Raw genomic sequence first — 17,681 nt, 5'->3', positions numbered from 1 at the left:
TGTCAAGAAGACCTTGGCGAGGCTGTGCGGATCAGGCGGTCGCATGCTGACAGCCTGCAGACAGAGAGAGCATTTGACACCGGAAACAGTGTCAACTCCAGAAACCAGAAACAGCGTGAGGGGGTGGGAGAATTTTCTGCAAAGAAGTCAGAAACATCCCTGTTGATGTGAGTAGAGCATCGGTGCCCGAGGTTGTGCCATCCCTATACGGAAAGCCAAGCATCGCGTTTATCCTCCACCAAAACCCATCACTAACCAAGACTAGCATGTCTTGAATCGACCTCTATATTCGTTACCCTCATTACCATGAATTATTACAGTAGTATATGTGTACCTCCCACTTCATCATTCCATCCCAAACCCAGACCCCATAACGCCTTTTCATCAGCAAAAAAAACGACCACCACACAAAGATGTTGGTGATATGTCTGTTTTCCAAGCAATATGCCCCCCATTCAACACAGACGGCTGCCCGTCTATCGCCATGACTCCTCTGGTCAGAATGATGCCCCCCTATATCATGCACGTCCTTTAAGCATCAACCTCAACCGCACCCCCATTCGCCCCCGACCTATCAACAGGGAAAGGCATGGCCCCCAACTCCGCTCCCTGCCCGCTCTGCGCCCTCTTTCTCGACGCCCCAGGCAGGAAACTCCATGATGACGTCGCGTTGCTGTTCGCAGTATGTGCTGCATCGGTCGTCTCGTGGGTGTGCTCAGATCCAAATCTCGCAAAGAGCCCCTTCTTCTTCGGCAACGCTGGAGTCTGTGTCTGTTCGGTTTGTTGCTGGTGCTGGTGTTGCTGCTGGTGCTGGTGCTGCGCTGTGGTCTTGGATTCACCACCTAGCCCAACATCCTCAAAACCCTCTTCCGGGGTAGGTGGTTCCCGGCTTAGGAACGATGAGCGCGTGTGCATCATGCGGGGGAAGCGGGCGGAGGAATCGAGGGATTGGCGTGGCGCAGGGTCGGTGATGTAGCTTCTGGCGGAGATGTCCTATTGTGTGTTAGCGGTTGGGCCATGAAGGGGGTTGTTTGGGAGAGAAAGGCGTACAAAGGAGCGGCGGTAAGAATCGAATGATTCCCTCGAGATAGGGAAGTGCTCAATGTCACCCGAGCCATCCCGGCTGCTTCTGTCGCTGGAGGTTCGGGAGAGGTACCGGCGTGGCCAGGTAGCTTCCTTTTCAGTGGGAGATGGCTAGGGGGTCGCGTCAGTACTGGGAAGGATATGTGAAAGAGAGGAGGCGGTAGCTTACAGGAAGGTAAATTCCACTATCATTGACCACTGCATGAACAGGCGCCGAGTCAGTTTTCGGTGCTTGAAGCTGTGTCGCCACGATGGTGGTGATCCCGAGCCTCCCACTCAGTTATGTGGGGGAAAGGGGCCGCTCATTCAGGAGACTTTGAGGGAACCGTACCGCTCATCTTGTATTCCCCTGTGTCCTGGCTCCTCCTGCTGCTGCGAATGCTGAACGCCGACGATGCCTTTGACCCAACAGTGTCTACCCTTTCAAAACCCGGCGACAGCACGCTTTCCTTCACACTCCCGGCCGCCGACCCCGGTCGTGAGTTTTCATCATGAGCGGTGACGATGACACCGGGACGGCGCGCAAAGGGGTTGCGGATTGGCATGCTGAAGATATTACGTAGGAACCGAGCTCGACAACCAAACTCCAGAAATTGACCGGCTTCTTCAAAAAAATGCTTTCAAACAATTTGAAGAGGCAGAGAAACCAGTCGCGCGCAAAAAGGAGAAAAAACCAAAGAACTCGAAGCTTGAACAGGAACGGTCTGCGATGGCCGGGGCATCGGTGTTTAAATCCAAGAAGAGCAAATGCAGGGCCAAGATTTTAACAAGAAGGCCCGTCCCAACAGGATTGGTTCGAGAGTGGTCAGACGATGCGATGGGGCTAAAAAGGCACTTGCAGCGGTTCGGGAACTGGGAAATCCAGCGGTATAACATAGCAAGCAAGCAAGCAAGCAAGCAAGCAGCAGATCACACACGCAGCAAATTGTATTCAGTCCCCTCCTCACCAATGGTCTGGGCCTTGGTGCCGCTCTCTCGTCAGCAAAGACACACACACACACACACACACACACACACACACATTCGGACGGAAGAAGGGCGGCACTGGGGCATCCTCTCGTGCTCGAAAGACACAGCTCTGGTTGTTCCCTGAATGTCTTGACAGCCCTGAATAAAACATGCTGTAAGATCTCTACCAGCGGGCGGTGCAGGCCGCTTAGTGGGGTCGTGGAAACCCCGTTCCTTTTCGGTCCCCATCCCGACCCCGCAAAGAAGGAATAAGGGCTGGGAAGTCGGAGCATGGAGTGCCCGGCTGCCCGGCTCTGGGTGAACTCACACCAAGAGATGGACGAGAAATGCGACTTTGGCCGGTATCATCGCCTACACCACCTTTCGGGGGTCAAAGCAAAATAAATCCAAACATGACGTTGTTGAAGCACGGCTGCTGAAGCTATCCAGACATCTCCGCGCTTCCCTCTGCCGAGCAAGCTGAGTGAAGGTACAAAAAACAGCCCCAAAACCCGCCTGTCAGCCCAAGACAAATCCTTATTTGGCTTCATGCAGGCAACGCCACGTTGGAGATGCATTCCTTCCCACTCTTCCCAGCCTCTCTTCCAGAAACTCTCAAAGTCAGGGTCAGAGACCCCTTTGCCACCTCGAGCACCTGTGCCGTCTTGATCAACGACAATAGCAGCCCACTATGCGACCCCTCGATGTACATAAGATGACAAGTCCCACCAAGATCGTACAACCTTCCTCACACAAGATCTCACCTACTTGTTACAGGTCGGTGACGCAAGGCACACACACACCCGTAGATCACTGATCGCAGCGCCGAGCTTGCCGGAGAGCAGAGTGTGCAGTTGCTCAGCCTACCGGCTAAATCATCAATTAAGACTCTCATCAGCACATGAGCAGATGTAGTCTCTGAAGTGACATTGCCCAAATCGTCAGCCAAGAATACTCGGCCGAGTCCCAGATCGACCAACACTATAGATGTCCAAATCATATCTTTAGTTCGTAGCATACTTCTGTCATGAATTCCCTTGCCAAGGGGTAGGGTTCCACCAGTCTGGTTGAACCAGTGTGGCCTTGGCCATCTTCTTCCTGTAGCTAGTGTGCTTTTCCCTCTCTCAGCTTGCTCACGCAACCTTGTTGTGTCGACCTCAGTTCCTGACAACTTCCATCATTAGTCGGAATCACTGTCCTCACTGGGAGAGAACCCCTTGAATTCCTCCTCGGAATCATCCACAACACCAACACCCGAAGCCTCGCCATTCCCTTCCTCTTCCGAGGAGGGCTCTTCGTCTTGTTCCTCAATCTCAAACATCGCACTAACATCCCATCGGTCGCCCTTGGCGCTCTGGGAGACGTACTTTACGAAGCGGAGAGTCCCGCTATCGCGCAGCACAATGCTCATCTTGTTCCAGGAGGCAGCCTGGAAGAAGAGAATGTTGTCGTCCTCATCGCTGGTCTTGTAGATGGCGGCATCCTCGTTGCTGTCGTCATCGCCAGCCATGTAAACCTCGTGGCCACCAACTTCGAGCTCTTCCTCAGGCTCGGGCTCCTTTTCAACAGCCTTGCCCTTGCCCTTGCCCTTGCCCTTGGCATCGCTGCCGTTAGCAGACTTGCCGTTGGCCTTCTCCTTTCTTTTGCCGTTCGCCGCGCCGTTCTTGCCTTTCTTCTTGGGCTGCTCCTCTTCAGAGGACTCCTCCTCCTCCTCCTCCTCTTCTTCTTCTTCCTCATCCTCGTCGTCCTCAACATCGCCCCAGCCAGTGGTGGGCGTCAGGCCAATATTGACTTCGAGTCTAGGCTTGCCCTCATGGCCGGTCGCGAGTGTGTAGTCTTGTCCATGGCGGAAGCGCCTGGCCAGTAAATCGACGCTTTCGACCGTAGAGCGCGTAGCCATCTGCAGCCACAGGCGGAATTGTCTGGATGGCAAAAGAACCTCGAGCAGCTCCTTGAGGGGCGACTCCTCGGTCTTCTCCTCTCCAGGCTGGAGGTAGAGATATCTGTGCTTGTGAGGTGGGCGCGCAACCTTCCAGGCGCCCTTCTCGATCTCATCACTGCTTTCCGGTAGTGGCTTCTTCTCCTGGTCCTCCACATGTTTGCGAAGATTCTCGGCGAACCTGGGATGCAGAATGTCTGGCAAAGTGATGCTGAACTCCTCCTCAAAGTGTTCGGCGACGCGCTCGATGGTGTCTGGTGTGAGGTAGGTCGGCGCGATGTACTTCAAAAGGAACTCCAGATCAGACTCATCCAGAGGGAAGTCATCCTCCTCGAGTTTGCTCTTCTCAACCCTTATGGGTTTCGCCTGCGGCTGGTCGTGCTGGTCTGGGTTACCCTGCAGCTGCATCAGTCCGCTCTTGTGAGCCGCTTCTCTCTCGGCACCCTCCACCCACCCGTCCTCTCCAACCTGGGGAATGTGGAACCACCCGCTGATGGCCATGCGGATGCGCCCAGCATTCTTCTCGAGCTCCTCCGGGCTGGCAGCATGGTAGACCTCCTCGACATCGTGGAAGGACTCGCCGGGCTGCACGGCAAAGAAAGAGAGCTGGTTCCAGGCTGGTGGGATAGACTTGACAAAGTCTGGCAGGGGTGTCTTGGCAACCTCGCCGTCCTTGCCCTCTCGGTCGACGACGGGGAAGAGGCGAAGAGCTCCGCCCCACTCGGGCTGCCATGGTGTGTCTGGGTCGGTAAGATACAGAATGTAGCTGACTTTTCGAGAACCGATGACATCGTCGTGGCACAGGAGGTAGCAGCCGGGTGTGTAGACATTGATGGCCATATCGGTCTTGCGCCCACTCAAGGGGCCGCAGCCGGTGATGTGCGAAACATATTCGCGGAAGGTCTGGGAGTAGAGCGCATCGCGGAGGGCGAGAAGGGAGGGGAGCTTGGCCAATGCCTTGTCGTCGAGTCCGTCGAGGTTGGCAAGGTCACCACTTTGGTGGATCTTGTAGATGTCGGTCTCTTTGGGGGTGAAGTGAACATTGGCCTTGATTTCCTCGCGAACCTTGCGCAGGAGGGAATCGTCGGCGAGCTCGTGGATTACGCTGTGTTTGTACGGTGTTGATGTCGCATACTCTGAGGTGTACTTTTCGAGGACCTTCTTGTCAAACAGCCCCTTGCGGAAGCGGGCTTTGGCATCCTCATCGCTGAGAGCTATGATGGAGGAGTTGTGTCAGCGTCTATCGTATCGCCGGAGCTATCGGTGGGCGGGTTGAGGGGCAGCGGCAGGCTTATTACAGTTCTTGGTCCGCTTCTTGATGGCTTTCCTGCCATCAGCTGGAGAATCGGCCTTTCTCTTCATCTTCATGGTGCAATTGGGTCTGTTGCACAGGATTTGGGGTTGGTTTTCGGTGGAAAAATGGGGCAGAAAAAGAAGAGCTCTGGAGATGGGCTGATATCAAAAGATAAAATATCCCATGAGGAACATGTGCGGGTCCAAAACTTTTTATGCCCCACTTTGGGGAAACGAACATGGGCCGACCCTGAAACAGGCGATCGATTGGCTCGCTGTGGGGTCAAACGCCATGATGGACTCAAGAAAGCTGCGAGGCCCTGCGCAGGTCTTGCATGATGCCCGAAGCGCTTGTCCAGTTGCAAGCTCATAGCGGGTGGGTAGCGCTGCTTCGAGAGGCTGAGCAGGCTTTGGTACCGCGCAGGGTATATGGTAATGCCATATGCCCCCCCATCCCTTACTCGATCTAGGCGCTTCTCTTGAACAGCATCTTTCCTCCGGTTGGGTCTTGTGAGCATCAGAATTCGCCGCAGTTTGTTAAGCCTCGGCGCCTGTCTGGAGATGGCTGCTTCCACGTCAGGATGGCATCCAACAAGACACAGAGAGGTCTGCATGGAGCCGCCGGTGATCTCTTTCGGGTGGGATCGCCTTGATCCTATTTATGCGTCTCTTATGCAGCTTTCAGTCTCGATCCTTAGATCGGGCTCTGAAAGGCTCCATTGGCAGTTGATATAAAAGAGGATGATAGTTGCAGGTAGGGAGCTGGGTGTCGACATTGAATCGACCAATAGAGCCCTCTCTTTGTTATCCACTTGGAGATGATGGTGCCCGACATTCCGAGCCGTTGACTAAAGTCAAACATGACTTCAACGCAAGGTAGTTAGTGTCTTGGACTTCTTCTTGTCTCGTTTCTTCCCAAGTGCGGACCGAGGAGTGCCCTTGGACACTCGGTGGCCCCCAAACAGAGAGTCTGAAAACAAGTCTAATTCAGATGCCGCCATTTACACCTGAAGATATGGACAGCGTGAGGGCAAGCTTCCCCGCATTGTCAGGAGATTATATATTCTTTAATACTGCAGCTGGAAGCCAGGTATTGGGATCAGTAGCTGATCGGTATGAGTAAACCAGTCTCCATGCCACCAGTGCCCTGCCGAAGCTGATGCGTGTCCCAGTGTGCGCGACTACCTCATAACTCCAAACCTCGTCAACGACGGTTACAAAGCCGCAGCAGACTTTATCAACGCCTCCCCAGATGAAATAGGTTCGTAGACCCTAAAGTTGCTCTATTCCACCCTCACATAAAACCGCATTCCTCTCTTACACAACCCCTAGTCTTCGGCTCCTCCGCAACCCAACTCCTTTACAACCTCTCTCACGCCCTCTCCTTCTCACCCGAAGATGAGATCCTCCTCTGCCCCCTCGACCACGAGTCCAACATCGCCCCTTGGCTCGCCTTAGCAGCACGTCAAAATCTCAAAATCCGCTGGTGGCACCCCCAACTCCCACCTGAAGATCAGCCGGGTTGCGTCAACCCCAAACTCGACCTCACCAACCCTCCCATCTCCCCCAAAACCCGCCTCATTTGTTTAACCCACACAACCAACATCCTCGGCACCATCCACGACATCAAATCCCTCTCCGCCAAAATCCGCCTCCTAAACCCCCAGACCCTTCTCTGCGTTGACGGCGTAGCCCACGCACCCCACCGCCGAATCGACGTCAAAGATCTCGGGGTCGACTTTTACGTCTTCAGCTGGTACAAGCTTTTCGGACCTCGAATCTCACAGCTGTACGCCGGTCCCTGCGCTAGGGCACAGCTCCAGTCCATGGGGCATTTCTTCAACCCTGCTGAGAGTTTGGATGACAAGATTGGGCTGGCGGGGGGGTGGTGTCAGGAGTTGATTTATGGGATTCCGGCTGTGGTGGACTATCTGACGCCGAGATGGGAGGGGGTTGTAGACCAGGAGGAGAGGTTGCAGTCGGTTTTGCTGGGTTTGTTGGCGGGGTTGGAGGGAAAGATAACGATTTACGGGGAGTGGTGTGGTGATGCTAAGGTGAGGGTGCCAACGGTGAGTTTTAGGGTGAGGGGGTGGAAGTCGAAGGATTTGGTAGAGGCTATTGAGCGGGAGACAAATGGGAGGGTTAAGTTGAGCTGGGGGACTTATTACTCTGTGAGGCTGGCTAAGGAGGTGCTTGGGTTGGGGGATGATGGGGTTGTGAGGGTGAGTTTGGCGCATTATAACACTGGTAAGTTATTGCGTTGAGGGGATTTGAACGAGTTGAAGCTGACTGTAAGTAGTGGAGGAGATACGGTTGTTCTATACCGCTCTTCTAAAGGTGCTGGGCCTTGAGGGAAGCGGTAATGGTGCGAGGAAAAGTGATTGGAAGATCTAGGGGCTGAGGCGACACAATGGCCAAACAAGAAAATAATAATAATACCAAAAGAAGGCAAAGAGTAGGACTCGAAGCCCTGGACTCTGATCAAGCCGAGCAGGCGAGCACGATCCCCATTTTGCGGTGAACCTTTGCGAGCAAAGGTCCCATAAACCACACACCGCGGTTGACCACTGCGCCAAACACCCCTATCTCCGTTCCTTGATGCCTACTGGTGCAAGTCTTGCTCTTAAATAGAACAGTTGTCAAGAGCAGCGGCATCTGCATTTCGAGTCACCTATCTCACACCGTGCTACACCTCTATAACTTGCCACTCCTCTTCTCGACGGCCTCCCTGAGCAGAGAAATCACCTCGGAGGGATCCTTCGCACCGAACACCGCACTGCCAGCAACAATAACATTGGCACCCGCGTCCGCAGCCTGGTCGATCGTGCCAGGTCCCAGCCCACCATCAACCTCAATGTTCAAGTCCGGGTACCGCTTCCGCAACTCCTCCACCTTGGGCAGCTCAGAAGCCATGAACTGTTGGCCACCAAACCCAGGCTCGACAGTCATAACCAAAACCATCTATTCTCGAATCAGTAACAGCCTTGCCAGTAACTGTCGGGATGTCAACTCACATCAGGCTTCTCCTTAGGATCTTCGCTCTCAATCAAGTCAAACAGCACATTAGCGGGAGTAGCCGGCTTGATAGCAATACCGGCCAGCATGCCCTGGTCATGAATGTACCGGATCAGCTCCCTCGGGCTCGTCTTCTCGTCCGACTTGCCCTCGGGGCTCTCAGCAGCAGACGAGTTGATGGCGGCCTCGTAGTGGAAGCAGTATAGATCGCACCCGGCCTTCTTGAACTCCTTGACCCACTTCTTGGGCTCAGCGATCATCATGTGGCAGTCAAAGGTGCCCTTGCCAAAGGACTCGGCGGGCTTCTCAACATGGGAGCGGATCTTGACGACAACTGGGGGGCCGAAGGTGAGGTTGGGGACGAAGTGGCCGTCCCTGAGGGGGGAAAGTGTCAGCGATATGAAGGAGTGCGAGGTGCAATAGTGACTTGACTTACATGATATCAACATGGAGCCAGTCGGCACCTTGCTTGATAGTCCTCGAGCATGCCGCGCCGAGATCGGCAAAGTCTGCCGAGAGAATGGAAGGGGCAATGATAGCTTTGGGGGCCATTGTGTCTGATTTATTTACTATTAGTGAAGAGTGGCCTTCTGTTTACTTTGTGAAGCTATCGCCAAACCTCTGGGATAGGGGTCCTGGGCAAGATCGGATGATGTCCTTCGGTGCCGGAGCCTTGCTGAGCCCCAACCAAATGTTCTGCGCGGGGGCGGGGCAGAATGACGCAGGCTGGCGGATACAAACAGTGGGGAGACCCCTGAAAGCTGGGCTTGGCGAGAAGCTCTGGGCTTGATCGCGGGTTGACATCACTCCATTTTTTGTAGCGTCTCCCCAACAATTGCGGTGACGCTCGGGATTCAAGCTGGGTGAGTGGTGTGTGCCTTTGAGGTTGATGTCGTTCAAAGAAAAGCACAAGACAGCTTCCCCGCTCATGAGATCTTATTCATCTCGACACAACCAAAGTAATCGCCTCACCAGAGTGTAAAAGAGACGGGCCAAAATGGCATCCTTCTTCTCATACATCCCGCTAGTCAACCGACTGGTGAGAGGGGCGCCCACTGCCATCGATCTTCCTCCCGTCGAGATTCACAATGTGGAAGCAGACCCGGACAAGAGGCCGCGCACGTTGAAGCATCTTCTGAAGGCCAACCATGTCAATCACTCCATTCTGTACCACAATCTCGAATTCGACAACCACATGGCGCACATTCTGTGCTCATCATATCTGCTCGGCGCAGAATCACAACACTTGTATCACATATTCGAAGTGGAAGCCAAAACCCTCGAGCCGTGGAAAGATTCCCCTGCAGAGATGGGCGAGGAAGACTGGCGTGATTTCCTCGGAGACAAAAGATACCAAAGAGCTTTCGTAGACTTTTTCGAGGATGCCTTGGCGATGAAGCACGCGTATAAGTGGAAGGGTGTAGTGGAGGAGTACATGTTCTCCGGAGATGAGCCCCTCGTCAATGGTCTTGTTGGCGGTCGTATGTCATGCCTACCCGCTCGTTTTGACCCATCTTACTAACCACCATCAGTCGGTCACCCCCTCATCCACCTTGGCTACGCCTACGAGTTCGACAGTCGCGAGATCGCCACAGAGGCCCTCGGTCTGGCCTCTACACAATACAACTATCTCCACAGATACCTCGACGACCCAACCTACACCGTCAAACCAACCACCTCATCCACTCCCTTGGACCTCCTGAACAAGCTCTCCAACGACACCCGCTTCGACAATCTCTTCAAAACCCCCGCCTTCTCCAACATCGACGCCCTCTTCCACAGCAAAGAATCCGAAGCCTTGGTACTGGAGTACTGGAATGCCTGGGACATCACCTCCTCTGCCTGCTCCCCAGCAGAACAATTCCAGCTCTCACAAGAAGCCGCTGTCCAACTTTTAGTAGCAACCGTTGCCCCGGGAACACACTCTTACAACTTCTTTCTGGTGCACGTTCTAACCACCAGCCACGCCGTGAGGGTTCTCTTGCCGTTCATTCCGGCGAAATTCCATGTCAGCATTGTGAGACAGTGGTGGTTGTTGGCCTTGGCGGCGTATATTGCTGTCTTGAGGCCGAAGATTGACGTGGATTATGTGCCTGGGGAGGGGGAGCTGAAGGGGAAGGGGTGGAAGTATGTTGAGCATAAGGCTTTGACGGGGGAGTGGGCTACTGATGCGCATTATGTCAAGGGTGAGTTCCTTTCCTGATGATGAAGTGTGAGATGAGATTGCTGACCGAGACGGGGATGATAGCCATCCGAGCGATGAGGGAAGCGGCGAGGACCTGGGGGGATGTTCATGAGAAGTACTTGGCTGCTGCTGTGAGGTTTAGTGATGATTTTGAGGGGTGGTTTTGAAGGGTTGAGGGAGAGGGGAGGTTGAGATATGGGTGCGGAAGTTGATCTTTGAGTTGGCATCGAAACGGTCGTTTCAGCTGAGCTTACATGTTATATTTTGGAGGTTCTTTTTGGCATCAAAACTGCAATATCATCAAGGAGGTTGTAGCATGCATATAATTTCATACTCGGTCCAATTCATGTCTCTTCATGTTCGCTATCGTGGTTGCGGTGACAAAGCGAAGGGTTAGGGTTGTCCCATCTGTACGTAGGAGCACAGACCTTGTGGATCGTCAGGTCCCCCCTGCAGCCCGCTGGCTGCCTGGCGCCGGGGCACCGCAACTTGATTCCGAATCCAAGACGCAGCCTTGTCAACGCTTTCAGCTTCCCACACAGCCTGAACCTTCACCAAACCACTTTCCAAATGATTGATGTCTCACTTCCCTCGGGTCGATCAAGCTTCAAACAAATCAATCACCGCATTCCAGTCCCGTGCAAGCCACCTACCGCTTTCACCCAAACCCAGGCGCAATGCCTCCCCCACCAACCAAACGCCGGAAGCGCGCCGCCGACTTGGACGATGACGATGCCGACTTTGATATCAACCACTCTCCTTCCCCACCGGTGAAACAAAAACCCAGACCCGCGACGCGAACGTCGGCTCGAAACACTCTCCAGAGTTTTTTGGTCTCGTCACCGGAGAACTCACCGCAAAAATCACAATCAAGATTGGATTTGGAGGAGTCGATAATCGAGGAAAGCCCGAGTCCGGTACGGAAGAGGAGTAGGAACTTTGGTGCTGCGGCTGCAGGAACCCAATCGAAGAGCCCGATCAAGACACGGGCTACTCGAGCGGCGGCTGGGAAGAGGGCGCTGGAGGAGGAGAAGGGGAAGTCGGGGGATTTAAGGACGTTGTTTTCGAAACAGGCGCAACGGAACTCGACTGGGACGGGAAGTAACAAGGGTAATGGGGTTACGACGAGCAAGACACAGGTATTGGAGATTGAGGATATCATCAGTGACCCTATTGATGACGATGATATGCCGCTGGGGAGGAGGAGTGCCAGCGCGACGGTAACTACACAGCCTGGGAAGAGCATCATTGGGTTGAGGGCTCAGAAACGGAAAGAAAATGATGGGAGTGGGATTGGGGTTGGAGCATCGCAACTGCCGCTATCGCAGCATTCTAACGGGAGTCTGAGCGCGGGAGGGGCGAGGTTCTTGAACAGGAGTAGGGGTGGGACTGTTATGTCTGCGAGTCAAACTCCTAGCCAGGCGCAACATGCGGAAAAGCCGAGCATAGTAGACGACGATCCGCGGCCATGGTCGGAGAAGTATGGACCGGTTAACCTGGAGGAATTGGCGGTTCATAAGAAGAAGGTGGCGGATGTGAGAAGGTGGTTGGAGGATGTGTATGGTGGGAGGTTAAGACAACGGTTGTTGATTTTGAAGGGAGCGGCAGGGACAGGGAAGACGACAACGCTACGACTGCTCGCCAAGGATCTGAAATGCGAGGTTCTGGAGTGGAGGAACCCAAACAATTCATTCGGGGCTGTGGGGCAGGCTTACCAGAGCGCAGCATCGCAATTCGAAGAATTCCTCGGTCGGGGTGGGAAATTTGGGCAGTTAGACTTCGAAGAAGACGAAGAGCAGGAGCCAGAGATGGCGCCTCCGCATTTGCCGGCACAGAATGGGTCAGACAAGAAGCTGATCTTGATTGAAGAGTTTCCCAACACCTTTATGCGGTCATCTGCAGGGTTGGTCTCTTTTCGAAATGCGATACTACAGTACTTGGCAGCGAATATGCCGGCCATGGTGGGATGGGGCCGGGCTTCTTCTTCGGGGCCCATCACGCCTATTGTCATGGTTATTTCGGAAACACTGCTCACTACTGCGTCTGCTTCAGCAGATAGCTTTACGGCACATCGATTACTAGGACCCGAGGTTCTTCGACACCCTGGGACGGCAATCGTTGAGTTCAACCCTGTTGCACCAACACTCCTGGCGAAAGCCTTGGAGGTGATAGTGCAAAAAGAGGCACGCAAATCGGGAAGACGACGGACACCCGGACCGCTTGTGCTGCAGCGACTGGGCGAAATTGGTGATATCCGCAGTGCTGTGTCCTCCTTGGAGTTTCTCTGCGTCAAAGGCGACGATGATACCGATTGGGGTTCTCAAGTCGCCTTGGCCAAGACGAAGAAATCGAAAAGCGTGCCCACTTTGACCAAGGGTGAAAAGGATAGCTTAGAGCTCGTTTCGCAGCGAGAGGCGACGCTCGGGATATTCCATGCCGTGGGCAAAGTGGTGTACAACAAGAGAGGTGGTAAGCTGACAGGCGAACCAGCATCGGCAGCAGAAACGCTGCCTAGCCATATGGCGCGGTTTGCGAAGCCTAACCCATCGCTTGTTTCGGTTGATACGCTGATGGATGAGACTGGAACTGATACCCATACGTTCATCTCAGCATTACACGAGAACTACCCCTTGTCGTGTGAGCAAACTTCGCCTCAGGATGAGAACTCATCGCTGGATTACATCAACGGCTGCCTTGATTACCTATCTGAAGCTGACCTCCTGTGCCCATCCTGGGATATCTTCTTTGGAGGCAAAGGCTATGGAGGTGGGTATGCAGGGAAGGATTCAAGCAGCCATGTTTTAAGGCAGGATGAGATGGCCTTTCAGGTTGCTGTCCGAGGACTGCTCTTTTCGCTGCCATCGCCCGTGAAACGGCAAAGCCACCCTACGCAAGGGGGTAGCCGTGGCAACGATGCTTACAAGATGTTTTATCCTACGTATCTGAAACTGTGGCGGACGAAGGAGGAACTGGAGGGTCTGACGGACCTGATGGCTACCAAGATGCTTAAAGGGGAATATGGTGGGCCTGGTCACCACTCATCAGCATCACAAGGGAGCGGTTCCCATGGTGCGTCTGCCTTTCGAAAAGCAGTGCCATTCGGGACCACCAGTAGCCAGTTCGCCCCGTCTGCTCGTCACAACCAGCAACAGCCAAAAGCAGAACCACCTTCTCATACACCTTTACTATCACTTGGCAATGCCGCTCGTCAAGAGCTTCTGCTCGAGCGCCTACCATACATGGCGCACATCGCCCGCCGCAACCGATCGGCGTTTTGCACCTCACAAGCTAAAGAGCTGGAAAAGATCGCTTCCTTCAGGGGCATTGGTCGAGCGGGTGCGGACGAGGAAGATGGGGCGGACTCGGCAGACGAGGACAGCGGAGATGCGAAAGAGGCAGCAACCTCTTGGGCTACGGATAAACCGACCGAGGAGATGACTCCACGGAAGAAGAGGAGGATGGGACTGGGTGCGATTCTTCATCCGACGCAAAAGGCGGGGGATGGAGAAGAGGAGATGCAGAGGTTGCCGATGGAGAGTTTGGTGATTAGTGATGATGATATTGAGGATGATTAAATGGGACGGAGACTGAAAGGTTCTGGAGTTTGTAGGGATAACAAAATGATACCACTGTGTAAATGGCGTTTTAGAGGTTGGGAATATAGCATCATTGGACGGAAGATTAGGACAAAGGGCGCATGTTAGTATATCGAGATAATAAAGGTAGAAGACGACACCACCTTCGACACAACTTTTTGTTTGTGCAACCGGTTTCTCATGGTTGCTCACATTGTCATACAACACGTGACGGATCGAGAGCCAGTTTAGGTGTCTGTTTGTGAGGGCGGTGCAATCGCTGAAATATTCCTATTTGACAGGATGTCTATCGAGGTGCGTTGAAGATGTCCAACGAGGTGTTTAGCTGGCCTGTGACACTTTTGTTGGCACTTTGAATGACTGAAATGACTGAGGGACACACACACATCAAGTGAAGATGGAGAAACAGGGGGGGTTGCATAAACAATGATCAGGTTGTGAAGCATTATTTGTATTTGTGCTATTGTGCAAAACGCATTGATCCATAGTTTTAGTGGAGTTGGCTTTTATAAGCCCCAAGTTTGCAGGTTCTAGCCGGAGTAGGCCCGCTCAGTCCGAACTCATTTCCTGCCTTTTACCGGATGTGACCGTGAGTTGGCCTCAAATACTCCATTCTACAATCTTTGGAAACAAAACCTCTGGTACATCCAGAATTCGATTCTTCTTTTTGCCACTTTTTTTGCACACTTCAAAATGTCCAATTTCATGCAGTCTGGTATTCCACTTTGATCTTTGGTTGATGCTGGTTGTTTTTTTTTTTCTTTTTTTTTTTTTTTTTTTTTTTTTTTAGGTGGAAGTTGTTTTTGTCAATGCCGCAGCGCCATGGTGTTTGTGCGATACTGCTTCGAGGTTTCGACTCGAATGATGACGACCTCGGAGACAACCAAACACCATCTCAGGAAAACAGATGAGGTGGTGCTTTCACTCAGAGGAAGGAAGATGGTTCCCGATGGTGTGGCGGGAATAAGCCTTCCCCCAAAGTCTGGAGGAGGAGGAGGAGGAGGAGGAGGAGGAGGAGGAGGGAATCTGGGGTAAGATGCCCAAACCGTGAGTGATGACCCACTGGTGATGATGGCTTCTGGAGGAGTTGCACCTTGATGGCCAGGAGCGTCATCATGCTTCTGCGCGTCCAATTTTGCTGCAGTCTACTTGACAGGCTTCCATGAGTTGGTCAACGTTGTCAGCAGTCTCATTCATTTCATATGATATTGAAGAACTCCCATCAGATATCGGTATGTTCAAACTGCATCGAAATCGGAGAGACCAAGCTGGCTAGCCCCGTGCGGGGTGCGGATCCAGTGCCGGGGCGCTGCCGGAAATGTGCCGCCGGCTGGGCTTGGCTCACGGTGTGCCTCGCCTCGCTGTTGGAGAGCTGACCTAGGAACTTGCGTTGCAACCTCGGCTCAAGTCCATCATCACCACCACTGCGTTCGCTCTCGTAGCCGCAGCCTCGGATAGCAGGGCCTTCCTATTATTTGACCATGGACCTGTAGCATTCACCATTGTCCCTTTTTGCTGTCGTGATTCCTTTTTGCTGCTTCGTTCTGGCGTCATCAAGCAAGCACGCGCTCGCTTTCTCATTGGTGTTTGTGTTCGCTACAGCTCCGTAACCCCCAGCGCGCCAGCCAGTCGCAAGTAGCGGTGGCGGGGGTATTTGTTCCTTGAGTCGAGTCCCGGATACCAAGTTGAAGAAGGGAGGCTGAATATCGACATCTATAAAAACAGCACCGCTTTGTTTGGCTAATCTGGTTTGGACTACTGCGCGCAAAGTTAGAAAAGAAAACAGTTCACAATGGCAGGAAGAGTCCGTCACCCAATCGACATCCGCTCCCTGGAGCGATGGCTGAACAAGACCGTCCCTGAGATTGAGACGCCCCTTGAAGTCCACCAGGTAACTCACCTCGTCACCACCACCCCCCCCCCCTTCATCACCACCACTGCTAACACCACAAAACAGTTTGGATTCGGCCAATCAAACCCCACCTACCAGCTCACCACCCCCTCGGGCGACCGCTACGTCCTCCGCAAGAAGCCTCCCGGAAAGCTCGTCTCCAAAACCGCCCACAAGGTCGAGCGCGAGTACCGCATCATCGCCGCCCTCTCCACCACCGACGTCCCCGTGCCCAGAGCCTACTGCCTCTGCGAAGATGACTCTGTCATCGGCACCCCCTTCTACATCATGGAGTTCCTCGACGGGCGCATCTTCGAAGACCCCGTCATCCCCAACGTCCTCCCCGACCACCGCCGCGCCATCTGGGCCGACGCCGTCCGCACCCTGGCCAAACTCCACCGCATCGACCCAAAAAGCGTCGGGCTGGAGAGCTTCGGCCGCCACGACGGCTTCTACAACCGGCAGATCGCCACCTGGAAGCAAATCTGCGGTGCCCAGGCCGCGGTCGAGGACGTGGACACAAAAGAGCAAGTCGGACAACTCCCCTTCTTCGAGGAGCTCATGGCCTTTTTCAGCGACGGGAAGGCCCAGCCGGCGGACAAGGGGACGCTGATCCACGGAGACTTCAAGATTGACAACCTGGTCTTCCACAAGACGGAGCCGAGGGTGATTGGGATTCTGGAGTATGACCCCCTTCTCCTTCCCCGGGCTGCTTGCGACTACCATGCTAACAAGTGCTGTCACAAACAAAGCTGGGAGATGTCCACCATCGGGCACCCCCTTTCCGATTTGGCGAACTTGCTGACGCCGTATTACACCGCGTTTTTGGACCCTGCTCGGTCGGTGCACTTGCACCCTGGGTTCTTGCCCAAGGCGACCAGGGGGTTGCCGTCGAGGGAGGATTTGACAGAGTTGTATTTTGCGGTGCTGGAGCCCGAGGCGAGGGAGGAGGATAGGGAGGCGGTGGTGGAGACGAGGAGGAGGGAGCTGCAGTGGGCGCAGGCGTTTAGTATCTTCAGGTTGGCGGCGATTTGCCAGGGGATTGCCGCTAGGTTGGCGAGGAGGCAGGCGAGCAGTGAGCAGGCCAAGAGGCACGGGGATGCGAGGACGCTGTTTGCTGAATTTGCGTGGGAGCTGGCGCAGAGCAGCAAGGGGGCGGAGGCCAAGAAGAGTAAGTTATGAGGGGTGGGATATATAGTGTTGGCGTGTGTTGAGCAACGAGAGATATTTTGAAATTTGAACAACGAGCTTTATTGGGTCTTCCAGTTTCCTCTTGGAGAATGATATGATAATCCGGGACTGGATGAGAAGAAAAAAAAAAAAAAAAAAAAAGACGGACTCGACTTGCGATGGCTTCTTGATCATCTTCAACCCGCAAGCTGAGATGACACCTCCAACTGTAACACAAACCAACCGGCTTTCGTCCGAGCAGGTAACCCCCTCCCGACATAACCCTCCTCTTAAAATATACTATTGTCCCTTATAATTAGCCCCACTCCATCCTTGCCTCATGTGGAAAGATAGATCCGTTCCTTCTCAGGCCTCAAAAGCTTTCTCTCATGCCTACCCGCACTTGACCAATCATCCTTTCGAATCAACGTAGCCTCTTCGCCATGCCTGAGAACGTCTTACGTCCCTTATGACTATGTTTTCCGGTAGATATACTTCTTCTTGTCATCTCTCGACTTACAGTATTAGCTATTTCAAGCCGGCCAGGACGACTAGAAAGAA

At 53.7% G+C, this 17,681-nt stretch overlaps 7 protein-coding genes across 7 annotated transcripts; 4 read left to right on the top strand and 3 right to left on the bottom strand.

The window, feature by feature from the left end:
• Window positions 1-233: 233 nt before the first annotated feature.
• On the bottom strand, window positions 234-1,975 carry QC764_118670 (uncharacterized protein). The gene is made up of 4 exons (XM_062943132.1): window positions 1,415-1,975; window positions 1,253-1,281; window positions 1,051-1,194; window positions 234-993 (listed from the first exon to the last, which is right to left on the bottom strand). Exons 1-4 carry the CDS (start codon window positions 1,626-1,628, stop codon window positions 532-534), a joined length of 849 nt encoding a protein of 282 aa, XP_062806202.1. The 5' UTR covers window positions 1,629-1,975; the 3' UTR covers window positions 234-531.
• A 1,236-nt stretch (window positions 1,976-3,211) lies between these two features.
• NUA3 (putative component of NuA3 histone acetyltransferase complex) lies at window positions 3,212-5,338 on the bottom strand (the record flags this gene model as incomplete). The annotated part of the gene is made up of 2 exons (XM_062943131.1): window positions 3,212-5,184; window positions 5,269-5,338. The coding sequence occupies 2 exons, from the start codon at window positions 5,336-5,338 to the stop codon at window positions 3,212-3,214; spliced, it is 2,043 nt and encodes a 680-aa protein (XP_062806201.1).
• A 556-nt stretch (window positions 5,339-5,894) lies between these two features.
• Window positions 5,895-7,844, top strand: QC764_118650 (uncharacterized protein). Its single transcript, XM_062943130.1, has 5 exons — window positions 5,895-5,959; window positions 6,140-6,376; window positions 6,436-6,524; window positions 6,596-7,510; window positions 7,563-7,844. Exons 2-5 carry the CDS (start codon window positions 6,255-6,257, stop codon window positions 7,655-7,657), a joined length of 1,221 nt encoding a protein of 406 aa, XP_062806200.1. The 5' UTR covers window positions 5,895-5,959; window positions 6,140-6,254; the 3' UTR covers window positions 7,658-7,844.
• On the bottom strand, window positions 7,806-9,061 carry RPE1 (RIBULOSE-phosphate 3-epimerase). The gene is made up of 3 exons (XM_062943129.1): window positions 8,715-9,061; window positions 8,278-8,653; window positions 7,806-8,224 (listed from the first exon to the last, which is right to left on the bottom strand). Exons 1-3 carry the CDS (start codon window positions 8,828-8,830, stop codon window positions 7,958-7,960), a joined length of 759 nt encoding a protein of 252 aa, XP_062806199.1. The 5' UTR covers window positions 8,831-9,061; the 3' UTR covers window positions 7,806-7,957.
• A 52-nt stretch (window positions 9,062-9,113) lies between these two features.
• On the top strand, window positions 9,114-10,850 carry QC764_118630 (uncharacterized protein). Its single transcript, XM_062943128.1, has 3 exons — window positions 9,114-9,759; window positions 9,811-10,464; window positions 10,527-10,850. Exons 1-3 carry the CDS (start codon window positions 9,276-9,278, stop codon window positions 10,628-10,630), a joined length of 1,242 nt encoding a protein of 413 aa, XP_062806198.1. The 5' UTR covers window positions 9,114-9,275; the 3' UTR covers window positions 10,631-10,850.
• A 290-nt stretch (window positions 10,851-11,140) lies between these two features.
• rad17 (RFC checkpoint protein Rad17) lies at window positions 11,141-14,038 on the top strand (the record flags this gene model as incomplete). The annotated part of the gene is made up of 1 exon (XM_062943127.1): window positions 11,141-14,038. One exon carries the CDS (start codon window positions 11,141-11,143, stop codon window positions 14,036-14,038), a length of 2,898 nt encoding a protein of 965 aa, XP_062806197.1.
• Window positions 14,039-15,851: 1,813 nt separating this feature from the next.
• QC764_118610 (uncharacterized protein) lies at window positions 15,852-17,212 on the top strand (the record flags this gene model as incomplete). Its single annotated transcript, XM_062943126.1, has 3 exons — window positions 15,852-15,950; window positions 16,017-16,633; window positions 16,703-17,212. The coding sequence occupies 3 exons, from the start codon at window positions 15,852-15,854 to the stop codon at window positions 17,130-17,132; spliced, it is 1,146 nt and encodes a 381-aa protein (XP_062806196.1). The 3' UTR covers window positions 17,133-17,212.
• Between the last annotated feature and the right edge of the window lie 469 nt (window positions 17,213-17,681).

This window comes from Podospora pseudoanserina, chromosome 1 (genome assembly GCF_035222485.1).
Source record: "Podospora pseudoanserina strain CBS 124.78 chromosome 1, whole genome shotgun sequence".
Taxonomy (NCBI): Eukaryota; Fungi; Ascomycota; class Sordariomycetes; order Sordariales; family Podosporaceae; genus Podospora; species Podospora pseudoanserina.
This window is presented reverse-complemented; position numbering and strand designations above follow the sequence as displayed.